This window comes from Leuresthes tenuis, unplaced genomic scaffold (genome assembly GCF_036924035.1).
Source record: "Leuresthes tenuis unplaced genomic scaffold, fLeuTen1.0.hap1 SCAF_11, whole genome shotgun sequence".
Classification (NCBI taxonomy): Eukaryota; Metazoa; Chordata; class Actinopteri; order Atheriniformes; family Atherinopsidae; genus Leuresthes; species Leuresthes tenuis.
In genome coordinates, this window is record NW_027325365.1 from 2,283,103 (window position 1) to 2,303,019 (window position 19,917).

The 19,917-nt window shown below is 45.4% G+C and overlaps 1 protein-coding gene across 1 annotated transcript in view; it reads right to left on the reverse strand.

Moving 5' to 3' along the window:
* Positions 1 to 1,553: 1,553 nt before the first annotated feature.
* Positions 1,554 to 19,917, reverse strand: part of ppargc1b (peroxisome proliferator-activated receptor gamma, coactivator 1 beta) — an 83,459-nt gene continuing 65,095 nt past the window's right edge. The window contains exons 4-12 of the mRNA XM_072395142.1: positions 17,373 to 17,498; positions 13,900 to 14,914; positions 13,701 to 13,746; positions 12,144 to 12,208; positions 11,272 to 11,893; positions 9,331 to 9,388; positions 8,984 to 9,102; positions 8,555 to 8,682; positions 1,554 to 7,706 (exon numbers count right to left, since the gene is read on the reverse strand). Of these exons, the coding sequence (XP_072251243.1) occupies positions 7,615 to 7,706; positions 8,555 to 8,682; positions 8,984 to 9,102; positions 9,331 to 9,388; positions 11,272 to 11,893; positions 12,144 to 12,208; positions 13,701 to 13,746; positions 13,900 to 14,914; positions 17,373 to 17,498 (2,271 nt within the window). The 3' untranslated portion in view covers positions 1,554 to 7,614. The remainder of the gene's footprint in view (positions 7,707 to 8,554; positions 8,683 to 8,983; positions 9,103 to 9,330; positions 9,389 to 11,271; positions 11,894 to 12,143; positions 12,209 to 13,700; positions 13,747 to 13,899; positions 14,915 to 17,372; positions 17,499 to 19,917) is intronic.

Below are 19,917 nucleotides of genomic sequence, written 5' to 3' on the forward strand. Positions count from 1 at the left end.
TAGCATGGCGCGTGTCGAAGTGCCGCTTTACATTCGATCGTTTCATGGATGTAATTTTGTCTTTGCAAATTAGACATACCGCAGAATTTGCTCTCTCCACAAAGGCGAATTCTTCAGTCCATTCGGCCTGAAATGTACGATACTCGTCATCTTTTTTTCTTTTCGCCATCTTCTTCGTCGAAGGGTTAGCTTTGAGCTAATGACCGAGCAGACTGATTCAAAAGGGGGCGTTTACCTGTTTTACGCTGCCAACGTAGTCCAGTATCATCCAATTAAAATAATGGACAGTTGCTCCTGCAGCCCTGAACAGGACATGAAAAATCGATGGATGGATTAAAACAAGTGAGAATATTTAGTTTTATCTGCGAGCCAGAGGCAGTCATCAAAAGAGCCACACCTGGCTCGCGAGCCATAGGTTCCCGACCCCTGGTCTAGACTCTGATATAAACACCAACTTTTTTCTTTTTTGTTCAGCTAATCTGACCACAGAAATGAGAGATCTGTGCACAGATCCTCTCCTGAAGCGTCTAAGTAATGAACAAGGAGCCGTGTAACTGTTCATTTACTGCAGGGAGGTTATTCTCCTCAGCCAGCAGGAGAATGGGTCGTATTATTGTGTTATATTACATCTGTTTTAAAACACCTGTCACAGCACCAGATGCATATTAATCCACGGATATGTTGAGCCACGTCTCACTTCTTTATATTTTGCTCCCAAGCAGCCAGAACAGCCTGCTTTGTTACCTGTTTCTGACCATTTTCAGAGGAATGTGTTGTTGTTTGACCTTTGAACCGTTCAAGCAGAACAAAGTCACCCAAGTCAAGGAATCAGCAGGGTTATATGAAGCCTTAACAGACAGTCCTGAGGCTGAAAACATCTGCTTCAGTTCCCCCGGCTGCTGCAGACAGGGCTGGAGGGGGAGGCAGACGAGGTCTCATTGTGTCCTGATGGGGGGGTCCATGGCGGAGGTGCAGGTATGGAGGTGTGACAGGGAGGATGTGAGGGCAGCTGGAGGCTGGGCAGAAGCACAGACTCAGACTGAAACAGGTGAATTATATCTGAGCTAAACTCACAGCTAACGGAACAAATCTTCTCCTTCAACAAGTCCAGGATTACACCATCTGTTGCCAACAAGCACTTCCTCTGTTGCTCCATATTGTCTTAAAACCGAGTTGGGAGGCATTGGCATGTGCTCCTGCAGCCAAGTCTCATTCTGTGAATGTCCTCCTGAGCTGGACAAGCTCACCCACTTTATCTGCCGGGGATCTGGAGGTTTAAACCTCCTCTTTCTGCATCTTGCTTCTGCCCAACATTCATTTCTTCCTCAATTCGGCTGTTTAGGAATTTAAATCAGCTGTTGTTGTTTGTAAACAACTCCTCCTTTGGCAGATAACTCCTCTCAGATACCAGGAGTGGCTCCAGATCAATGCTTCAGCCACTAAAGGTGCTGCCATCTACTCTGATTATGGGTCATATTTGCTTAAAAATGACGGTCTCACTGAAGAAAATGTACATATTTAGTGTAAATAAGTCACCAAATGAAATGACAGGATGTTGTTCATTAGGATTTTATTTTTGGAGGCAAATCAATGAATATATGTACTTTATACAGTATATGAGGAGCACATCTCTACAGTTTCATAATGTAAACAATCTCTGAAGAGAAATGTATTCAGTTTAAAAGGAAGCCGTAGTCTTCTGTTTTAAACTATTTACATGAATTAAAATATAATTTATAACATCAGATACTTTAGCTTCTATGAAACTAGATTTTAACAATTCAAAAATACTGAAATGCCTTTGTCTCCACATTCTCAAGACTTATGAAATCACACAACAAAGGAAAAAAAAACACCATTTAAAGACATCCAAACTAAGTGGCATATAAATAAAAAAAAAAGCAAAATAAAACCAACATATGTAAAAATATAAAATCTCACTAGCAGTATTTACCTTTTGTTTACCAAAAACTAAGTTAAAAAAAAGAAAAGATCATTTGTGAATTTGATAGTCATTAGATGTAAATAGACAATGAAATCAATAGTAATGAAAAACAACGTATGCCCTTTATGTCAACCGAAAGAACAGAGAAAACAAACCACCCACACATTATTTAGCAGATCTGACAGTTTACAGTCCCTACCGAGCGTAATCCATTAGCTTCTGTGACGTTTCCGTGTGACACAGCTGAAAACGGGTGGAATCTGAGGCTTTTCTGTCCTGTTGGGGGCTAATCTGATGCTGAAGCAACACTGAGTGACTCAAACAAGTGTTTTAGTGGAAACACGACACCTATACCACAGAATCTGAAGAGTGAGCCGTGCCCAAACGTGCTCTTTATCGTTCAACTTTCTTTCTTTTTTCTTTTTTTTTTTTTTGGTCAACTTGCCTATCAAGTTAAGTTAAATGTTTTTCTCGCCATTTGTCTGAAACGAAGAGTGGAAAGAAAAGGTATTGCATCGTGATGAGGGTAATTCCCTTTGGAAGTTTCTTTTTTTTCCTTTTTATTTGGATTCATTTGCCGCTGACGGCGGTTATGTTGAAATGTGTCACGTGTTCTCAAAACACTGAGGAGAATGATCAACATCAAAGTTTTCTATAAGAAAGTATATAATCATCTAGATATCTACACAAACACACAAATATATATTTATATATATATATATATATATGTATATACCTTTTTATAATATGGCTATTGAAAAAAGTTTTAATTACGTCAGTAATTATTCAATAATAAACCACACTGGATTGGAAAGGAGTTTAAACGGTAATAATAAAAGCTCGTGGTAGCTTTGTTTCCATTTTTAAGGCTCGCCGTTATGAAATTGGGACAGTTTCGATGTCACTGAACTCTAGAAGAACGGAGAACGGTACCCTCACAGGCACGGAGGCGGTCGCCGTAGAAACCCCGTCATACACTGCAGATTCCAGGGAAAGACGGAGTAAGCTCCTCCTTCACAGACACCAGCGTTTCATTTTGGTCATGGGTGAGAAAGTCTGGAGGCGCACGAACGCCGCCGCCCGGGGGGGCGGAGGCTGGGATTTCTACAGCGTCAACCTCAATATTTCTGGGGGTCAAACCAGTGAAAAGTTCCTGTTGTTTCCCGCTTCTCCTCCCTGCCACATTCCTTTACCAGAGTCATAGTTATTGTAACGAAAGCAACTCTCATTTAAACTAAACCTGTGCACCATCAAAATGTGGTGATAACCAACAGCTTTCAATGAGAATAAAACACATGGGTGGGTGTATTAGTGCGTCCCAGCTGACCACATTCTTCTTCTTCTGATGCCAGTCTACATCCAGCAGCCCACCTCTCTGTACATTATTAGCTCAGCGTTTCCTCTTCGAAAGGCTGTCATGAAATTATCACGTATTGCATCTGAAATTGCTTATTAGGAAAAAAAGAAAGTGAACCTTCTCCTGATGGTCTAAAGGGATACTTTCATCCTTTTTTTTTCGTCATCTTTGCTACAGATTTGGACTTTGTGTGAAGTCATTTTCCCTTCATTTCCTTCCTGCACTGAACAAAACGAACATATTAAAACAAAACCGACCGTCTGATTAGTAATCCACTGACCCGCCACCTTTAAAAAATAAAACACACGATACATTTTGTTTACAATGAGGCATAGTGCTATATACACATTATATATTCATATATTATATTATCTTTTTTCATATGTAAACCAGCACATTCTCTCACTTTTTAGTAGTATACATACTAAGCACAAATACTCATTCAGTTGTTCACAATTAAAAAGCGTCACCTTGTTTTTAATCAGTATGTATAGCACTAAAGTGTTTCTGTTAGTTTTAGACATCAGTGAGCCTGAAAGGTGCATCCTCAGACTTGTTGAATTGCTGTTACTTTAGTTTTGAGCACTGAATAAGGCGCCTTTGTACTTAGTGTGCGTTCCTAATAAAGTCAAAGGAGAATCAAGTGATGTAAACATTCAATTTTTTGTGTGTGTGTGTTGATTAGTTGGAGAAGAGACGAGGAAGAAGGTGGGGAGAGGGGGGATTATCTGTGGAAAAGCTGAGACTTTATCATGGACTGGGACTGGGAAAGAGGCCTTGATCCCACATGGAGTCAGAAGGGTTAAAGTTAGAGATGGAGTCGGGCTGTTTTAGTCGATTATGTAGGCAGGGAGAGGGAGAGCAGGGGGATCGGGAGGAGTGGCGCGTCCCAGAAGAAAATATGAAGATTAGGAATCCTCACTGAGCGCATTCAAGGACCAACCAGCCCCCAGACCGCCGCTCAGCCCCTCGCTGACCGGCGAGCAGCGTCCGACTCGAACACGAGACAAAGACGAAACATTCAGCAACACGAGGACAAACGGTCGAGACGCCAACAAACGGACACGCTAAAAACCGCCATGAGGCAAGCCGAGGACAGACCGGAGCAGAGATTATTCAGCTTTACCACCTTTAACTGCTCATCGGCTGAGGAAACCAAACTGAGAGGAGGGGAGGGGGGAGAGCATCCAACAGAAATGAGCCGGGATGGATGGATGTGAGGTAGAGATGCTCATCTGATACAGTACCTCTCAGATGACAAGTCGGATTCTCAGCCGACTGCTCTTCTTTTCAGACGATCCCTTGCTTGTTCCCTGGCTGTGGGTTACTGGCAGGCTTTGGAGGCTCTCTCCCTTTGCAGGGCGTGCTGCTACTGGCTGCTACAGGAATGTAAATCAGGTGCTGCCCGGATAAGCCTCTCTCTAAGCAAGTCCACTTTTTTAAAAGCACCAAAAAGCTCCACAATCTTTGGACAGGCGGAAGTGTGGGGAAACACGATGATTACATTCAGCTTCTTAAATACATTCTATTTGAATCTGCAGTCTCTCTCTGGCCATGACCTCCTTCTGTGGGTGGATATTTTCAAAGCCTCGGTGTTATCAGCAGCTTTTTGACACGACTTTTGAATGGTTGCTGAACAGAAAATGAGCTTCAGGCTCCATCGGCTGTGGAGCGTCATCAGAAGGTGGCGGTACGGTCTATTTAATGGACCGTAAACCAGGTGGCGGTACAGTCTATTTAATGGACCGTAAACCAGGTGGCGGTACAGTCTATTTAATGGACCGTAAACCAGGTGGCGGTACAGTCTATTTAATGGACCGTAAACCAGGTGGCGGTACAGTCTATTTAATGGACTGTAAACCAGGTGGCGGTACAGTCTACTTAATGGACTGTAAACCAGGTGGCGGTACGGTCTATTTAATGGACAGTAAACCAGGTGGCGGTACGGTCTACTTAATGGACTGTAAACCAGGTGGCGGTACAGTCTACTTAATGGACTGTAAACCGGGTGGCGGTACAGTCTACTTAATGGACTCTAAACCAGGTGGCGGTACAGTCTACTTAATGGACTCTAAACCAGGTGGCGGTACAGTCTACTTAATGGATTGTAAACCAGGTGCCGGTACAGTCTACTCAATGGACCGTAAACCAGGTGGCGGTACAGTCTATTTAGTGGACCGTAAACCAGGTGGCGGTACAGTCTACTTAATGGACCGTAAACCAAGTGGCGGTACAGTCTATTTAATGTACCAAAAACCAGGTGGCGGTACAGTCTACTTAATGGACTCTAAACCAGGTGGCGGTACAGTCTATTTAATGGACAGTAAACCAGGTGGCGATACAGTCTACTTAATGGACCGTAAACCAGGTGCCGGTACAGTCTATTTAATGTACCAAAAACCAGGTGGCGGTACAGTCTACTTAATGTACCAAAAACCAGGTGCCGGTACAGTCTACTTAATGGACTCTAAACCAGGTGGCGGTACAGTCTACTTAATGGACCGTAAACCAGGTGCCGGTACAGTCTATTTAATGTACCAAAAACCAGGTGGCGGTACAGTCTACTTAATGGACCGTAAACAAGGTGGCGGTACAGTCTATTTAATGGACCGTAAACCAGGTGGCGGTACAGTCTATTTAATGACTGTGTGGAAGTAAAAGCTGCTGTTTCCTGGGCACGTTTTCATCATTCTTTCATATATAACTATTGATCGTCCGTGTGAGTAAATGTTAGAACTTAGAAATTAAAAACATAAAAACTTTTATGCTAAATTTGATGCGTTTCCATCAACGTTTTTTAGAAACCGTTCAGCAAACATTAGAAATGATCCCGTCCTTTCCTGCTTTTAGAAAGTAAATATGGTATTAAGTACTAACTTTTATGGCTTCAGTCGACCGTCTAACTGGATTACGGTCCAGGTTTTCATGTATTGTAAACAGTCTTGTTTTAGTCAGACTAACACTGATTTACTCTCTTCACTATTTGCAGTAAAAGCTAATTGGTGTATCCGGTTTTATTTCTGGTACCGTTTGTTCCAGCCATGCGTAACGTTGCATCTGATGACTGCTTAAAAGGAATTCTGTTCGGTGAAACTTAAAGATTTTGCTGTAATTTTGAATCCCAGCTAATGAGGTTTGTTACATTTTGCATTTTCTATCAACTGGATATTCCTGTAATATTCAAAGAGGCATCATTTGAGGCTTAAAGCACCTTTTTAACTCGGATATCAGTCTAATACTGACCCTGAAACACGTCTTCACGTGATTCTAATTGTTACTTTTTCTAATTTAGGGCCATTTCAGGCCTGCAACAGGAAGCTGGAGGTCCGAATAATCTGTCGTTATTTTGAGGCTAATTCACAACATTCAACACGAGAGCTTTTTCTGCCTCTTTGGGAAATGAATGAAAATGATCCCGTGTTTTAGGGGGAGTCTGAACTTGAACATATGACTGATCAAAGGGAGCCTGCAGCAGCCAGTAGAAGAAGCCCAGATGGGCAGAGTTGGAGATGAGTTATCGGGGAAAGGTGAAGGACAGCAGAGACAGTTACCTCCTTACAGTGCATAGATCAAATCAAGGAAGCACTACAATTACAAAGAAGAAAAAAAAAATCATGTTTTTTTTCTTCATTTTAGACTTGTAAACTTGTTCAGTCATCCGTTGATTACGTTAATGTTACTTTGTTATATTCTTTGTCCATGACACACACACAGTAAGTTTTAAAATTTTATAACATCCACAATTTTTCGCTAAAACAAAGCAGTTTTTTTTCCTGGTAATACGAGCGGACAAGCGAACGCAGCGCTGCAGGTTCGCCGCCCCGTAACCGTAAAGAGGGAGGATTTTCTTTTCTTTTTTTTTTAAAAAAACAGAACGAAGAACACACACACACGCAGGAACACACACCACGACGACCAACGCAACGCGGGGATAGCAAGGATTTGCTACAGGTCTCTCACGCCCACTTTTCCAAGGCAGGGCAATGATGTCACCGGTACAGACAGGAAGCAGCTTGGTTGTTACGGTTGTTCAGTGGAGAAAGTTTTGTTTATAGCTGTTTAAAGTCCTTTTTTTTTCCTCCATTGTCTCTGAACCGGACTCCCAGCGGCGTCCTCGTTTTTAAGCAGTATCCTCCGGTGAAAGAAACTTAAAAAACAAGGTCCTTGTTACTTTATTCCAATGGTAAAAATGTAAACATTTTGCGAGGTTGCCTTGCATGGAGGTACTGAGAGGCCTGTGTGAGGGCAGACCTGTTGTCGGAGGGGTGCTGCTGCAGTTTACTAAGGCTGGCCAGTCAGCAGCGCTGTACTGTCAACGGTGCAGGGACTTCTGGGCCTCCTTCAGCAGAGTGTCAAAGTCCAGTGCATCGTATTTACTCTTCACAGGGCCGGGGCCGGCCTCGTCTGAAACAGAGAAACCAGTCACAACACAAGCTTCTTACACTTGGACTGTAAGCTTCAGTCTAAGCAAGAGTTAAAATTAGAATTCTGACGCCCAAATCCCTAAATCTAAGCTTTTTCTGCAGATGGAAGAAGAGGAAGAAGAGACCAAGACGTCTGTTCAGAGGGAAACTGAGATTTTCTACAGGTAGTTTAGTTAATCGCGGCTCGTTCTTCGGTTTCTTATTATTTTCCGGTCCTGAAGTGCTTTCAAACTTCTTTCTCTTATTGTCCAACTTCTTCAATGAAGTCTCAATTCAATTAGATTGTGACCCAAAGTCTCATTAGATCAAATAAACCCGACTCCATTAAGGTCATGTCCAGCTGATTTAAATGGTCTTTGGGTTAATTACGGTGTTCCACAGGGTTCTGAACTCGTACCACTTCTATTTCCTTTACATGCAAATTTACATTGTTTTGCAGATGATGCCCAGCTTTAATCGTCTATAAAACCTGAGGAAACTTGATACCTGAAAGCTCTAAATTCAGGCAGAACCATTTGTTTTTAGCCCTAAAAATCTCAGATTCTCTGGCCAAACATAAACAGACGGCATTGCCTTGACCTCCAGTGATTTCTCCTTTAATTCACACCCCGAAGGACCTTTTAGACTTTTTTTAGGCTTAAAACTAATTATGAACTCTGTATTTGCAACATTCCCTTTAATACTTTCATCACACTTTAGTTCACACTTCTAACTCTTTTTAAAGCTATTTTTATTCTCAAAATGTATTCAAAGCAACCTGACAAAGCAGAAAAAGAATCCTAAGCTGCTACTTTGGGCTTTAGGATGTCGATGCTTGTTGTTGATTACCGAGATCGATGTAGCGTTTCCTCGTCAGCCTCCTGAGGCCGGCGTTCCCGTTCTGACACACCGTCTCCCGTTCTCTCCGGTGTCTTTGAACACCTGCCTGCCGAATCTTTATGACCCCGCAGCGTTCCCTGCAACCACACAGGAAGGTGAAAATACAGCAAAGCATGCATGTGACACGCCTAAAAGTCTGTTTTTTCTCTCCCACACGAACCATTTCAGTGCTGTATTAGTTTAAAATGAACAAGAACGAGGTCTGTCTGCAACAAAAAGGCTTTAAATTCACATTTAATCTGCCTCCACAGGGAAAATTAATCCCATTCTGACTGTTCAGGAGCCTAAGAACTGAAAGCAGGACAGTGTTGATCAGAGTCTGTTTTTTCTTTCTGAGCAAAGATAAAACTCCTGGTGCATATTTATCGGGACACTCACTCGTTGCAGATGATGACCTTGCACTCCTCCGTGTTGCCGAAAACCTGGAAGCGTTTTCTCAGCATGTTCTGGGTGACGCTGGTTGGCAGGTTGTGGATGTAAAACACCTGGCAGTTGTCCTGGCAACAGGGGAACCATGGCAACAGTCAGGACAAAGGACAACAATCCAGAATACTGATAGATGTTTGAGCTAAAGGAGGCAGGCTGAGTGGGCCGCGGCGCCCTGTGGTTCTGCCCTCTGATGGAGTCTGATACTCCAGACCTGAGCGCACTTTTCTGTGTTTACTGACATTTAGAGGCCTGAACAGTTTGCTAAGGCTGTGAATTCTAAAGGCTGAGCGGCGTACCTCGTCAGACTTGGCTTTGTTCCTCTGTTTGTCGTCAGGACAGAGCTCCGAGTTCTCACTGAAGGAGGAAGCAGAGGAAAAAGAAGGCGAAAGTTAAATATCACATGTGAGAAAGCAGCTGAACTGCTGCCGTTAAGCATCTCTGTTCTTAAGGCCTCACATTTTTCCACATCACCTGATCGTTTGACCTCATTCAGAGTGAAACTGTCAAGTCAAACTACATCAGATTCAGTGAACTTTGACAGCTGCATCTCCACATTTGGCTGAAAACCTTCACCAGCACAGGAATAACACGAGTTTTGACCCTATTAACTCAGACAGTACGGCTTTCAGCTGATGAGAGGTTTAAGAACAAATCCAGTGTAGATCTGCTGAAACATTAGAGCAGATTTAACGACTGAATGCCTCTGCTGCACAGTTCAATGCAGGCAGAGAGTGGCTGAAAGGTGGTTTCACCTTAAATTCTAACATATCAGGACATAGAAATCATCTGGTCCTCATCAGGTTAAATACAACCTCACATGGCATGAGATTATTTAATTAAACAAAAACTAAGTGAACCCCTGATCCTCACATTTGACTCTAGAATACTTTGGTATCCAGAGGAGTTCATGGTGGACTCAATGACTGCAAGGTGCCCAGGTCCTGTGGCTGCAGAACCAGCCCAGATCATCAGCCCTCCACCACCGTGCTTGACAGCTGGTATGAGGTGTTTGTGCTGATATGCTGTGTTTGGTTTCCTCCAAACGTGCTGCTGTGCATTAGGACCAAACATCTCCACTTTGCTCTGGTCTGTCCAAAGGACATTGTTCCAGAAGTCTTGAGCTTTGTTCAGATGCAGCTTTGCAAACCTAAGCTGTGCTGCCATGTTCTTTTTAGAGAGAAGAGGCTTTCTCCTGCAGCCCTTCCAAACAAGCCATCCTTGTTCAGTCTTTTTCTAACTGTGCTGCCATGACCTTTAACCTTTAACATGCTAACTGAGGCCTGTAGAGTCTGAGATGTAGCTCTGGGCTTTTTCACCTTGGGGTGACCTTTAACCTTTAACATGCTAACTGAGGCCTGTAGAGTCTGAGATGTAGCTCTGGGCTTTTTCACCTTGGGGTGACCTTTGACCTTTAACATGCTAACTGAGGCCTGTAGAGTCTGAGATGTAGCTCTGGGCTTCTTCACCTTGGGGTGACCTTTAACCTTTAACATGCTAACTGAGGCCTGTAGAGTCTGAGATGTAGCTCTGGGCTTCTTCACCTTGGGGTGACCTTTAACCTTTAGCATGCTAACTGAGGCCTGTAGAGTCTGAGATGTAGCTCTGGGCTTCTTCACCTTGGGGTGACCTTTAACCTTTAACATGCTAACTGAGGCCTGTAGAGTCTGAGATGTAGCTCTGGGCTTCTTCACCTTGGGGTGACCTTTAACCTTTAGCATGCTAACTGAGGCCTGTGGAGTCTGAGATGTAGCTCTGGGCTTTTTCACCTTGGGGTGACCTTTAACCTTTAACATGCTAACTGAGGCCTGTAGAGTCTGAGATGTAGCTCTGGGCTTCTTCACCTTGGGGTGAACTTGCTGGGACGTCCACTCCTGGGAAGATTGACAGCTGTCCTGAATGTTTTCCACTTGTGAATAATCTTTCTCTCTGTAGAATGATGGACTCCAGATAGTCTGGAAATGGCCTTATAACCCTTCCCAGACTGATGGGCTGATGATGATTAATAAATATTTCGTTCTTCACACTCTGCTTTTCCTCTTTTTAAGACCCGTTAAGAACCAGATGATCTTTTTTTTCTCTGAATATGTAGAACATTAGAGATGAAAAAGGGGCTATTCTTTAACCTTGAGCATTCAACATTAAATATTTAGTTTTACTGATGATGACGAGCTGCATTTCTGCTAAAATGTGTAAAACTTTATCCTAAATGCAGCTCCTCTCATCCTCTCTCGCCTCACCTGGAGTCTGTTTTGCTGGAGGGGGAGTCGGGACACGGGTGGAGGATGGGTGAAGGTGAGCGGGAGGCTGACGAGCATTCGGCCTCCTCCTCAGAAACCGGTGGTGTGGCAGCTGCTGACTGGCAGTCTGATGGAGGTGATGACATCACCACGGTGGTCTGCTGCTCCTGTGCTTCTATGACTTCTGTCACCAGCCTTTCCTCCACGCTCTCGCTGCCCTTTTCATCCAGTAACTGATCATCGCCTGCTTTGGGTGCAACGTCTCCCTCACTCGCTCCCTGTGTCTGGAATATGGCGCCAAGAATGGCGGCGCTACGCTTGCGGCTCTCCCCGAGGCTCAGCACGCAGTAGTCGTGGTCACCGAAGTTGCGCTGGGTGTCGGCGTCGCCCGCCTGGCCCATGCGCCGCAGCTGGGCGTACAGCTCTGTCTGTTCTGGCAGCTTTCGCTGGTGGTGGGAACGGCTCAGCCAGGATGAGCTTTTTGTGGCGTTTGAAGGCAGGTGGGAGCACTCCCCGCCGCCACCTCCGCCGTCACCGCCGCCGCCGCCCTTTCCTCCCTCTGTTGGCTTAAACAGCTCATCCTCCAGAGATTTGTGAGGGGGGGTGGTGGGAGGCGTGAGACCTGAGCGGGGAAGAGATATGCACATGAAAACAACCCCCGATAGAGCGAAATGAACCTTTATTCTTCCATCTTTGTTAAGCTAACAGACTGCAGGCTTCATTCTTATTGGGCAACTCTGTGAGATTAAGCCCATTTCCCAAATGCTTCACTATTCTCCCAGGACCCTTTACGTCTCTGCAGCCTGGAAGGAATCCTCCCGTGGAGGCTGGTCCAGAGCAACCAGTTACCTCCAGAACAAATGAAATCTCACCTGCTGTTCCACACAGATCCACACTGAGCGTCTGTTCAAAAGGCTTGGTGCTGTACTGCGCCTCTCTGGTGATGAACAAACAGAGAAGCAGAGAAGTTAAAGACGGCTCTGTCGTGCTGGTGTTCCAGCTGATGTCTGATGACTCTGAATGATGTGCCTCCCTGGCATTTCTCTCATTTCTTATCACACCAGCCACATGTCCTCTCCCCTATTCTTCCTCTATTTGTGGCTGTCTGTCTCTATTTCTACGGTTGCCATGAAAGGCAGGAGCTGCACCAACTGGATTGGCTCCAGGCAGGATATTACTTACCCTGCACAAAAAAAACAGGAAAACAAAGTTTTTTTTCCTCTTTTAGTGAGTGCTTCAGAAGACTGATTCGGTTAGAGGATGGACAGTCGCCTGGGGTTTTTACCAGAAGACCGCGGAGCTCGGTGACTGGCTGGAGCTGGACGGGGTCCAGAGTTTCGAGGTTAATTTGGAAAAGTAAGAGCAAAAAATCCCAGTTAGCCGGACAGGGGCTCAGATTCTGGATGAAAAAGGATGAATGTGGGCCTCGTTCATCTTGTTACAAGTTCAGAATCTACTTTAAAGCTTATGTTTGACCTGCATAAAGTCTTTTTGTCCCCATTCTGACTGCAGAATAACTCACACTGAGTCCCGTTTTAAAGGCTTTTACTCGGTGGTTTTCTCTCCTGGTGGCAACACGTTTGCATTTTTAATGGAGCCTGATTATGAAGCAGCGCTTTTTATAAGAAACAATCTAACAAATGGGATCAAATCAGTTTAGGCAGGTGATTAAACGCAGTAATTCACACGTTAGCAGGCGTTATGTTGTTATAGCTGTGCTCAGAAACAGCTCCCATGAAGCTGAATTCAGACACTTTAAAGGTAAACGAACGTTTTCAGTAACTATTTGCCATGGTGATATAGAAAAATGACGGCAAAGTGAGAATAAAATGTATTTTACCGTGTAATTTAACGACTTAACCACGACGTCGTCCCTGTGTGACGAGGCAGTACGTCTGAATAAGAATGTTTTTGCATTTTATCCATCAGCAGCTCTTCTGCCTCCTACAGCAGCCCAGAAGGGACAAATCAGCCACTCCTTTAGACCAGGAGAGCATCAAGTAGGTTGATGTCTGATGATTTAATTCAACTCTGATATTAATGGCGTCTGATTCACAAAAAGTAGTAAAAAAAACAACTAAATGTGTATTTTTTTAAAAATGTGAAGCAAAACGGCATAAAAGCTGTTGCCTGTTTAGTTTCTAAATACAACATAAAGGGTCTCACCTCAGTTCTATTATAAATTTAAGTAAATCCTCAGCTGTGATTTCTCTTTAAAACACCAAAATGTTTCAGTCTTTGCAAGAAATGGTCTGAAAAGGACCTGAGAGCTGATCTCAGCTGCTTCTCGATGCTACATTTCACGTGTGGCGCTCCTGGAGCTCAGAGCAGGAACTTTGCAGGTCAACGTTACCCACAGCAGGTCCTCAGAACAGTTTGTGGCATCAGAAGTGTCTAAAGTGGAAGTTTCTTTGGATGGAGATACTCACCCTGTGGGCTTTGGGTTGAGCGGCAGACAGAGGCAGGCTCGCTTTTCTGTAATCGGAATAAAACCAGTTAAACGTCTAAACTTTGGTGTCTTTCCAAGTCTAACGTGCTCTAAATCAAGTCAGTGATATGTGAGAAAGTGTCGGAGCAGACTATGTGAGATTAAGTCCAAACAGAAGCTGGGAGTGTGGTTTTTCTCACCGTGGCAGCAGGGTTTGGTCGGTTCTGTTGAGGTGGTGCCATCGCTTGACGTTAGATGTTCGGGCTGCAGCTCCGTCGTGGTTCCCCCTCCGGCTTGGGTCGGCAGGAGTTTGACTCCTGGTTGTCCTTCCTCTTTCTCCTCCTTGCTGTCCCCATCCCTCACCCGCCCAGGCCGCAACCTTTTAGCGAAGCGGCTGGGAAAGGAGGCCAGCCGCCTGGAGCGGCGAACTGAGAAAGAGCCGCTGGCCTCTGCGGGCTCCTCCAGGCTCTGTGGTGGCTCAGAGTTAAAGTTTCTCCTCTCGGATGAGGGTGAGTCTTTACAAAGCTCTGGTTTGGGGTTGGTGGAAGCTGGGGACTGGGCAGAGGCAGCACTTGTTCCACCTCTGCTGGGGCTGTGTGAGTGGGAGTATGGAGGGCTGTGCAGTCTGTAAGGCTTGCTCACATCGAAAGAGCTGCTCTGCTGCAGGAGCTCGCGTAGAAGAGAGTTGGCCTTCATCTCCCTCCGCCTGGCAAAGGCGAGCCTCCTGGGGACGCCGCTGCCTGCCCCAGTCAGGCTCCCTGCAGTCCCGGGAGCGGCCACCAGTACAACTCTGCTGTGAGAGTTTGTGGAGGCGGGGCGGGAGGCCTCTGGCTTGGCCCGAGGCCTGGGGAGGTCGCGGTCCTTGCGCTCCCAGCCCTGCTGCTTCCGCATGGGCAGGCAGTAGGTGTGCATGTAGGTGATCAGCTCCACCACTGAGTGCAGCTCCTTCTCCGAGCTGAACTGAGGCTTGGGAGGCTCGGCGGGAACCGCCACAACCGCAGCCCCCTCCACCTCGCTGCTGGAAGACTCCTCCTCCTCCTCCTCATCCTCCTCCGATTCACTGTCCTCGTCTTCCTCGTCGTCCTCCTCGGTGTCGGGAGCCGGGGTGTCCTCCATCTCCATGTCCTGGGCGGTGGTGAGGTGGCGGTGCAGCTCTGTGCACAGGCGGCCCGCGGGTCGCACCGCTCGGGGCTTTCGCTCCTGAGGGAGGTCGCTCTGGGACGCACACAAGCAAAGATAAAAGACAGGTGTCAGACTTCCTGAAACACAGAACCCAGCTTTTATTCCACAGAACACAGCTTTTATTCCACAGAACACAGCTTTTATTCCACAGAACCCAGCTGATTTCTGCAGCTTTTATTCCACAGAACCCAGCTTTTATTCCACAGAACCCAGCTTTTATTCCACAGAACCCAGCTTTTATTCCACAGAACACAGCTTTTATTCCACAGAACACAGCTTTTATTCCACAGAACACAGCTTTTATTCCACAGCTTTTATTCCACAGAACCCAGTTTATTTCTACAGCTTTTATTCCACAGAACCCAGCTGATTTCAGCAGCTTTTATTCCACAGAACACAGCTTTTATTCCACAGAACCCAGCTGATTTCAGCAGCTTTTATTCCACAGAACACAGCTTTTATTCCACAGAACCCAGCTGATTTCTGCAGCTTTTATTCCACAGAACCCAGCTGATTTCTGCAGCTTTTATTCCACAGAACACAGCTTTTATTCCACAGAACAGAAGGAAAATGGAGCTGTGGTTTATGTCTCAGACTTTTTGGAACTTTATCTTTATTTCGATAATTATGTACATTTTTCTGCATTTAAAGGCTCTGAGGCTGCTGTTAAGGTTTGCCCCTCATCTAGTTTCATCTCCTCGTGTCTCGGTTTCTTCCACCAGAAGCAGGTGAAGTAACAGGCATATATCCAACTGAGATGTCCCTGCTTCACAGCCACAAAGTTAAATCATTTATTCATTTTAAAATGTGGAATTAATGTCATGTGATCCAGGAATGGATGAGGAAGGACGGAGCGGGTGAGGAGGCACAGATAAGATGAACTCTGGGAACTATCCCAAAGGCAGATGCAGGAGTTTCTCATTGTGATGTTTCCTGTCGTGATTCACATCTGCAACAACACAATCTCAGGCTTCCGTGGATGAAACCCGGCCATTTTCTACTGATGTTTCTCTGCTTTAAACGGTGCACGACACCGTCAAACGCTGACAATGTGAAGGAAAAAGAACCGCGTTTAAAGGCGGGGGCGTATCTCCAGTTTTCAGCATCCATGAGCACACGGCAGTAAATCTTCCCCCTGACTTTGTGAAGGGATGATTCAGAGTGCAGCTGCAATAAAATGGCTGATTCTATATTACTCACACACAGCGAGATGAGAGGGAGACGCTCTGATTCACTGTTGCCCTCTTGCCCTGTCAGTCAATACTTCCACCATCTGCCACAGCAAAGCCACGCCACTCCAGAACCGCAGCCCTCACACACAGGGCCAGCGGCGGGGAGGTGTGATGGATACAGGCTTGGCTTTTCCCCAGCTGCTTCCAGCGGGTATTCTGCATCCTCCTCACTTGAGCAGAAGTCTGTGTGAAGGCTTGCCGTTCTTTGTGCTTGTACTAGATAAATGACTGGTGTTGTAATCAATGAGCACTTGAAGTACAATGCTAGCAGCTATCCAATTACTGCCAAGTCATACAGTGGCAGCCACTGTAAACGTCGTCTCCTCCCCAGCACCACATTCATCACGACCAGCAGCTGAAGGCCTCCGCCAGCTTCAAGGCTCAAAGCTTTTCTTGTAAAACATTCAGTCTGCTGCCGGTTGCAGTTTCGATGATGTTTCCCGTAAATGAAGAGAGCATCTAAGACCCGGATCTGATCCCTTCATGGTGGGAAATCCTCCTCAAAGCTGACTGAACATTGACTTTATACTTGAACTCTCCCCTGAAAGGTAACCGGATGATGTCACCACGTTTTGTTTCGACGTACAGTGAAGCCAAACTTTGTTTATACTGTAGCTTGACTTTTCCATTCAGTTGCACCACTGTCATTGTCCCATTATTCAGGCATGAGTGGGAAGTCGATTTATTGACCGACACATGTCCTGCTCCACTATGAAAGGTGGAGATGGGACCAAAACAACCACCTAGCAGCAGGTTGGTGCCATGTTGAGTCTTTTTTTGACCGCAGCGGTGACTGGAGTCAGTTTAAGTCACACAGCAGACCGATAATATGACTGGATTCATATTTTCCTGACATGAGGCAAAGCTGCAGAGAAGCTCTGCAAAGATATCAGACTTTCACTGCAAAATGATGGCGACACCGATCAATAGAAAAGCTGAAATAAATCTGTCAGACTTATGAATCTGAACAGAATCCCACTGAAAACAAGAGGAAAGGAACTTCTGATCCTGTCCAAAAGCCAAACTCTATTCCATAAAGTTTTCATTTGTCAGTGTGAGATCATACATGAAGTGTATTAACAGGAGATATTTACAGGCTGCTAACCGTGGCCTTAGCTCGCCACCCTGGCAGGAAGCGGTTTGGAGGATGCAGGAATGAGGCATCAGCCAGAAAACACAGAGATCTGCAGCCTCCACAGAAGTCTCAGCTTCTAAATAAAGGGAGATTCTTCAAATGCTTTCAGTCATTTGCTCCTCACCTTTGCCACAGGTCTGACTGGCCGCAGGCGCAGGCTTCTGTTGCCGTAGCGATGGCCATGGAGTCCATCTTTGTGTACGTCGATGCCCGTGGGGACGTTGGGAGGAGTCAGCAGGAGCTTCTTCAGCTGCAGAAAACATATGAAAAGGCGTAAATTAGACATCTGCAGGCTGGCATCCATCAGGCTGCTAAATGAAGGCGTGTTAGTGCTTGGATTCTCCTGGATTCTGGAGCCCTGCTCTGGTTTAGTGAAGGAATAATGGTAGATAACTGCGGGGCTACGTCTGATGAGCTCATCAGGAGATGACAAGGCAAAGGAGGAATGTTTGGATGCAGTAAATCAGTCAAATCCGAGATTAAAACAAGAAAAAGGAAACATTTGACTCTTTTTTCCCCCAGTTTTTAATCTATATTCTGTCAGCTGTTAATGCTCCGCAGATGGATGTTTGTATCAGGGGATAAGGAGGAAAAGGCCATGATACTGTACATTTATCACTTGACTAAAGCTGGCAGCTCCATGGCCCGTTTGTGCTGGATTCAGCCATTTTCTCTCCTCAGAACGTGACGCTCCGTCCTCTCTCCATCATTCTCCATCCGACCTAACGCACTGTTTGATTCTGACTTCTTCTTCTTCTTCTATTCTCTTCTTTTTATTTCTTTATTTCCCCATGACCTTTCATGCTGTCACATCAACTTTGCCCTCTTTCTCACACTCTATCCATTCTTTTCCACTCCTCTTGTTCCTTTAGATCAAAACAAACCTTCCTGGGTATTACCTTTCAGTCGGATACCAACCCAACCGCTCCGCTTTCTCCTACCTTCCTTTCATTACCTTTTTCCCATCTGTGTATTCATCCACCCATTCATCCCAGTTCTTGGCTTTATGACAGGGCTATCAGTTGATATAAAATCAGCTTAAGGAGCAAATCTCCCACTAAGCTTTGCAGCTTTTGCTACAGTAGATGGTGCAGAAAACACAGATGTGATAGGAATGAGGATTGGAGGAGCTCTGGGTATAGATGGTTCACTAAATGCAGTATCCCCCCCGGTCATTTTGCAGCTCTGAATCTCTTGGGAGATGGAGGCATCTTGCCTGCCTTTGTGAACAATTTCATCCCCTCTGATGATGGCTGGAGCTTCAGTAAAAGGTGGTTTGGCCACAGGAATGTAAATGAGAGAGGAGTTGTTGTTCTGCTGGTTCCAACAGCAGCTGTGCAGCTTTAATGGGAACAATCACAACCCCGGTTTAGTCTTTCTGTCACATCTTTACCTTTAAAGTCTACTTTAAACCGCCTACTTCTGCATACTCAGCTTCCTGTGTGGACAGGCGCTGGGAGGGCCGCAGCCAATCAGAGTTCAGCTCCACGCCAGCTTGTTCATTGGCAGATTTTCAACGCAGTCACTGGAAAACCTCCTTGGAAATTATAACCTTTTGGCTCACACCAAAAGCAGCGTGAGCGGCCAGCTGCCGTTCATTTTCAATGTAAGCTGGCGTTGTGAGCTTCAAGAGCTTCAAGAGTTGAGAAAGGCTCAACTTTATGCAAATGAGCAGTGACGCTACACGACGACAGCCAATTAGGGCCGATCTGGATTCCGAAGGCGGAAAAAAAGGCAGAAAACGGCAGAGAGCAAACGAATAATGCAAAATAAAACCCCAATAATTTAACATTTTTAAGCACTAACTGTATTGATCGGACAAATAAAAAGCTATGGCTGTTATTCCTGCGTGTCTTTGGGAGGTGGATGGATCGGGTTCTGCCCGGTGCTGTAATGGTTCTCTGGGTCGGTGCTGGACACAGACGGGGATTTTGTGAATTAGCATTAGCTTTGGCCTTCATGCAGTCCTCGTATTTAGGTTTGTGATGTTTTTTCAGGTGATTTCAGGTGAATTAGAAACAAGTCCAGAGAATGGCTGTCGCCCCGTTTCGAGGCTCAAGCTCCTCGCCGTCCCCAGATGCTTATTCTGCTGGATTCTTCTCGGCTTTCTCTTGTTCTCATCAGTCTAACCGGCGGCTCACACCAAAAGCGTCGTGAGCAGCCAGCTGCCGTTCATTTTCAATGTAAGCTGGCGTCCATGAGCGGCCGGCGTTGTGAGCTTCATGAGCTTCAAGAGTTGAGAAAGGCTCAACTTTATGCAAATGAGCAGTGACACTACGCGACAACAGCCAATTAGGGCCGATCTGGATTCCGAAGGCGGAAAAAAGGTGGAAAAAAGGCAGAAAAAGGCGAAAAAAAAGTGGAAAAAAGGCAAAAAAAGGTGGAAAAAAAGTGGAAAAAAGGTGGAAAAAAGGCGAAAAAAAAGTGGAAAAGGGCAGAGCGCAAACACAAAGAAACACAAAGAAGGCCCAGATTAGGATCCATGGTGAAAGAGGGAACCGATGTATGGATGGATTATTATATATATCTGCTAGTTGCTATACATATAAGCCCCGCCCCTTTGGCCGCTTCCGGCGGCAGAAGAAGTAGAAGCGGCGGGTTGTGAGCCCCCGGTTAGCTTTAAACTCAGCAAAGTGTGTGATGTGCAGGTTTGGACAGAGACGAAGGAA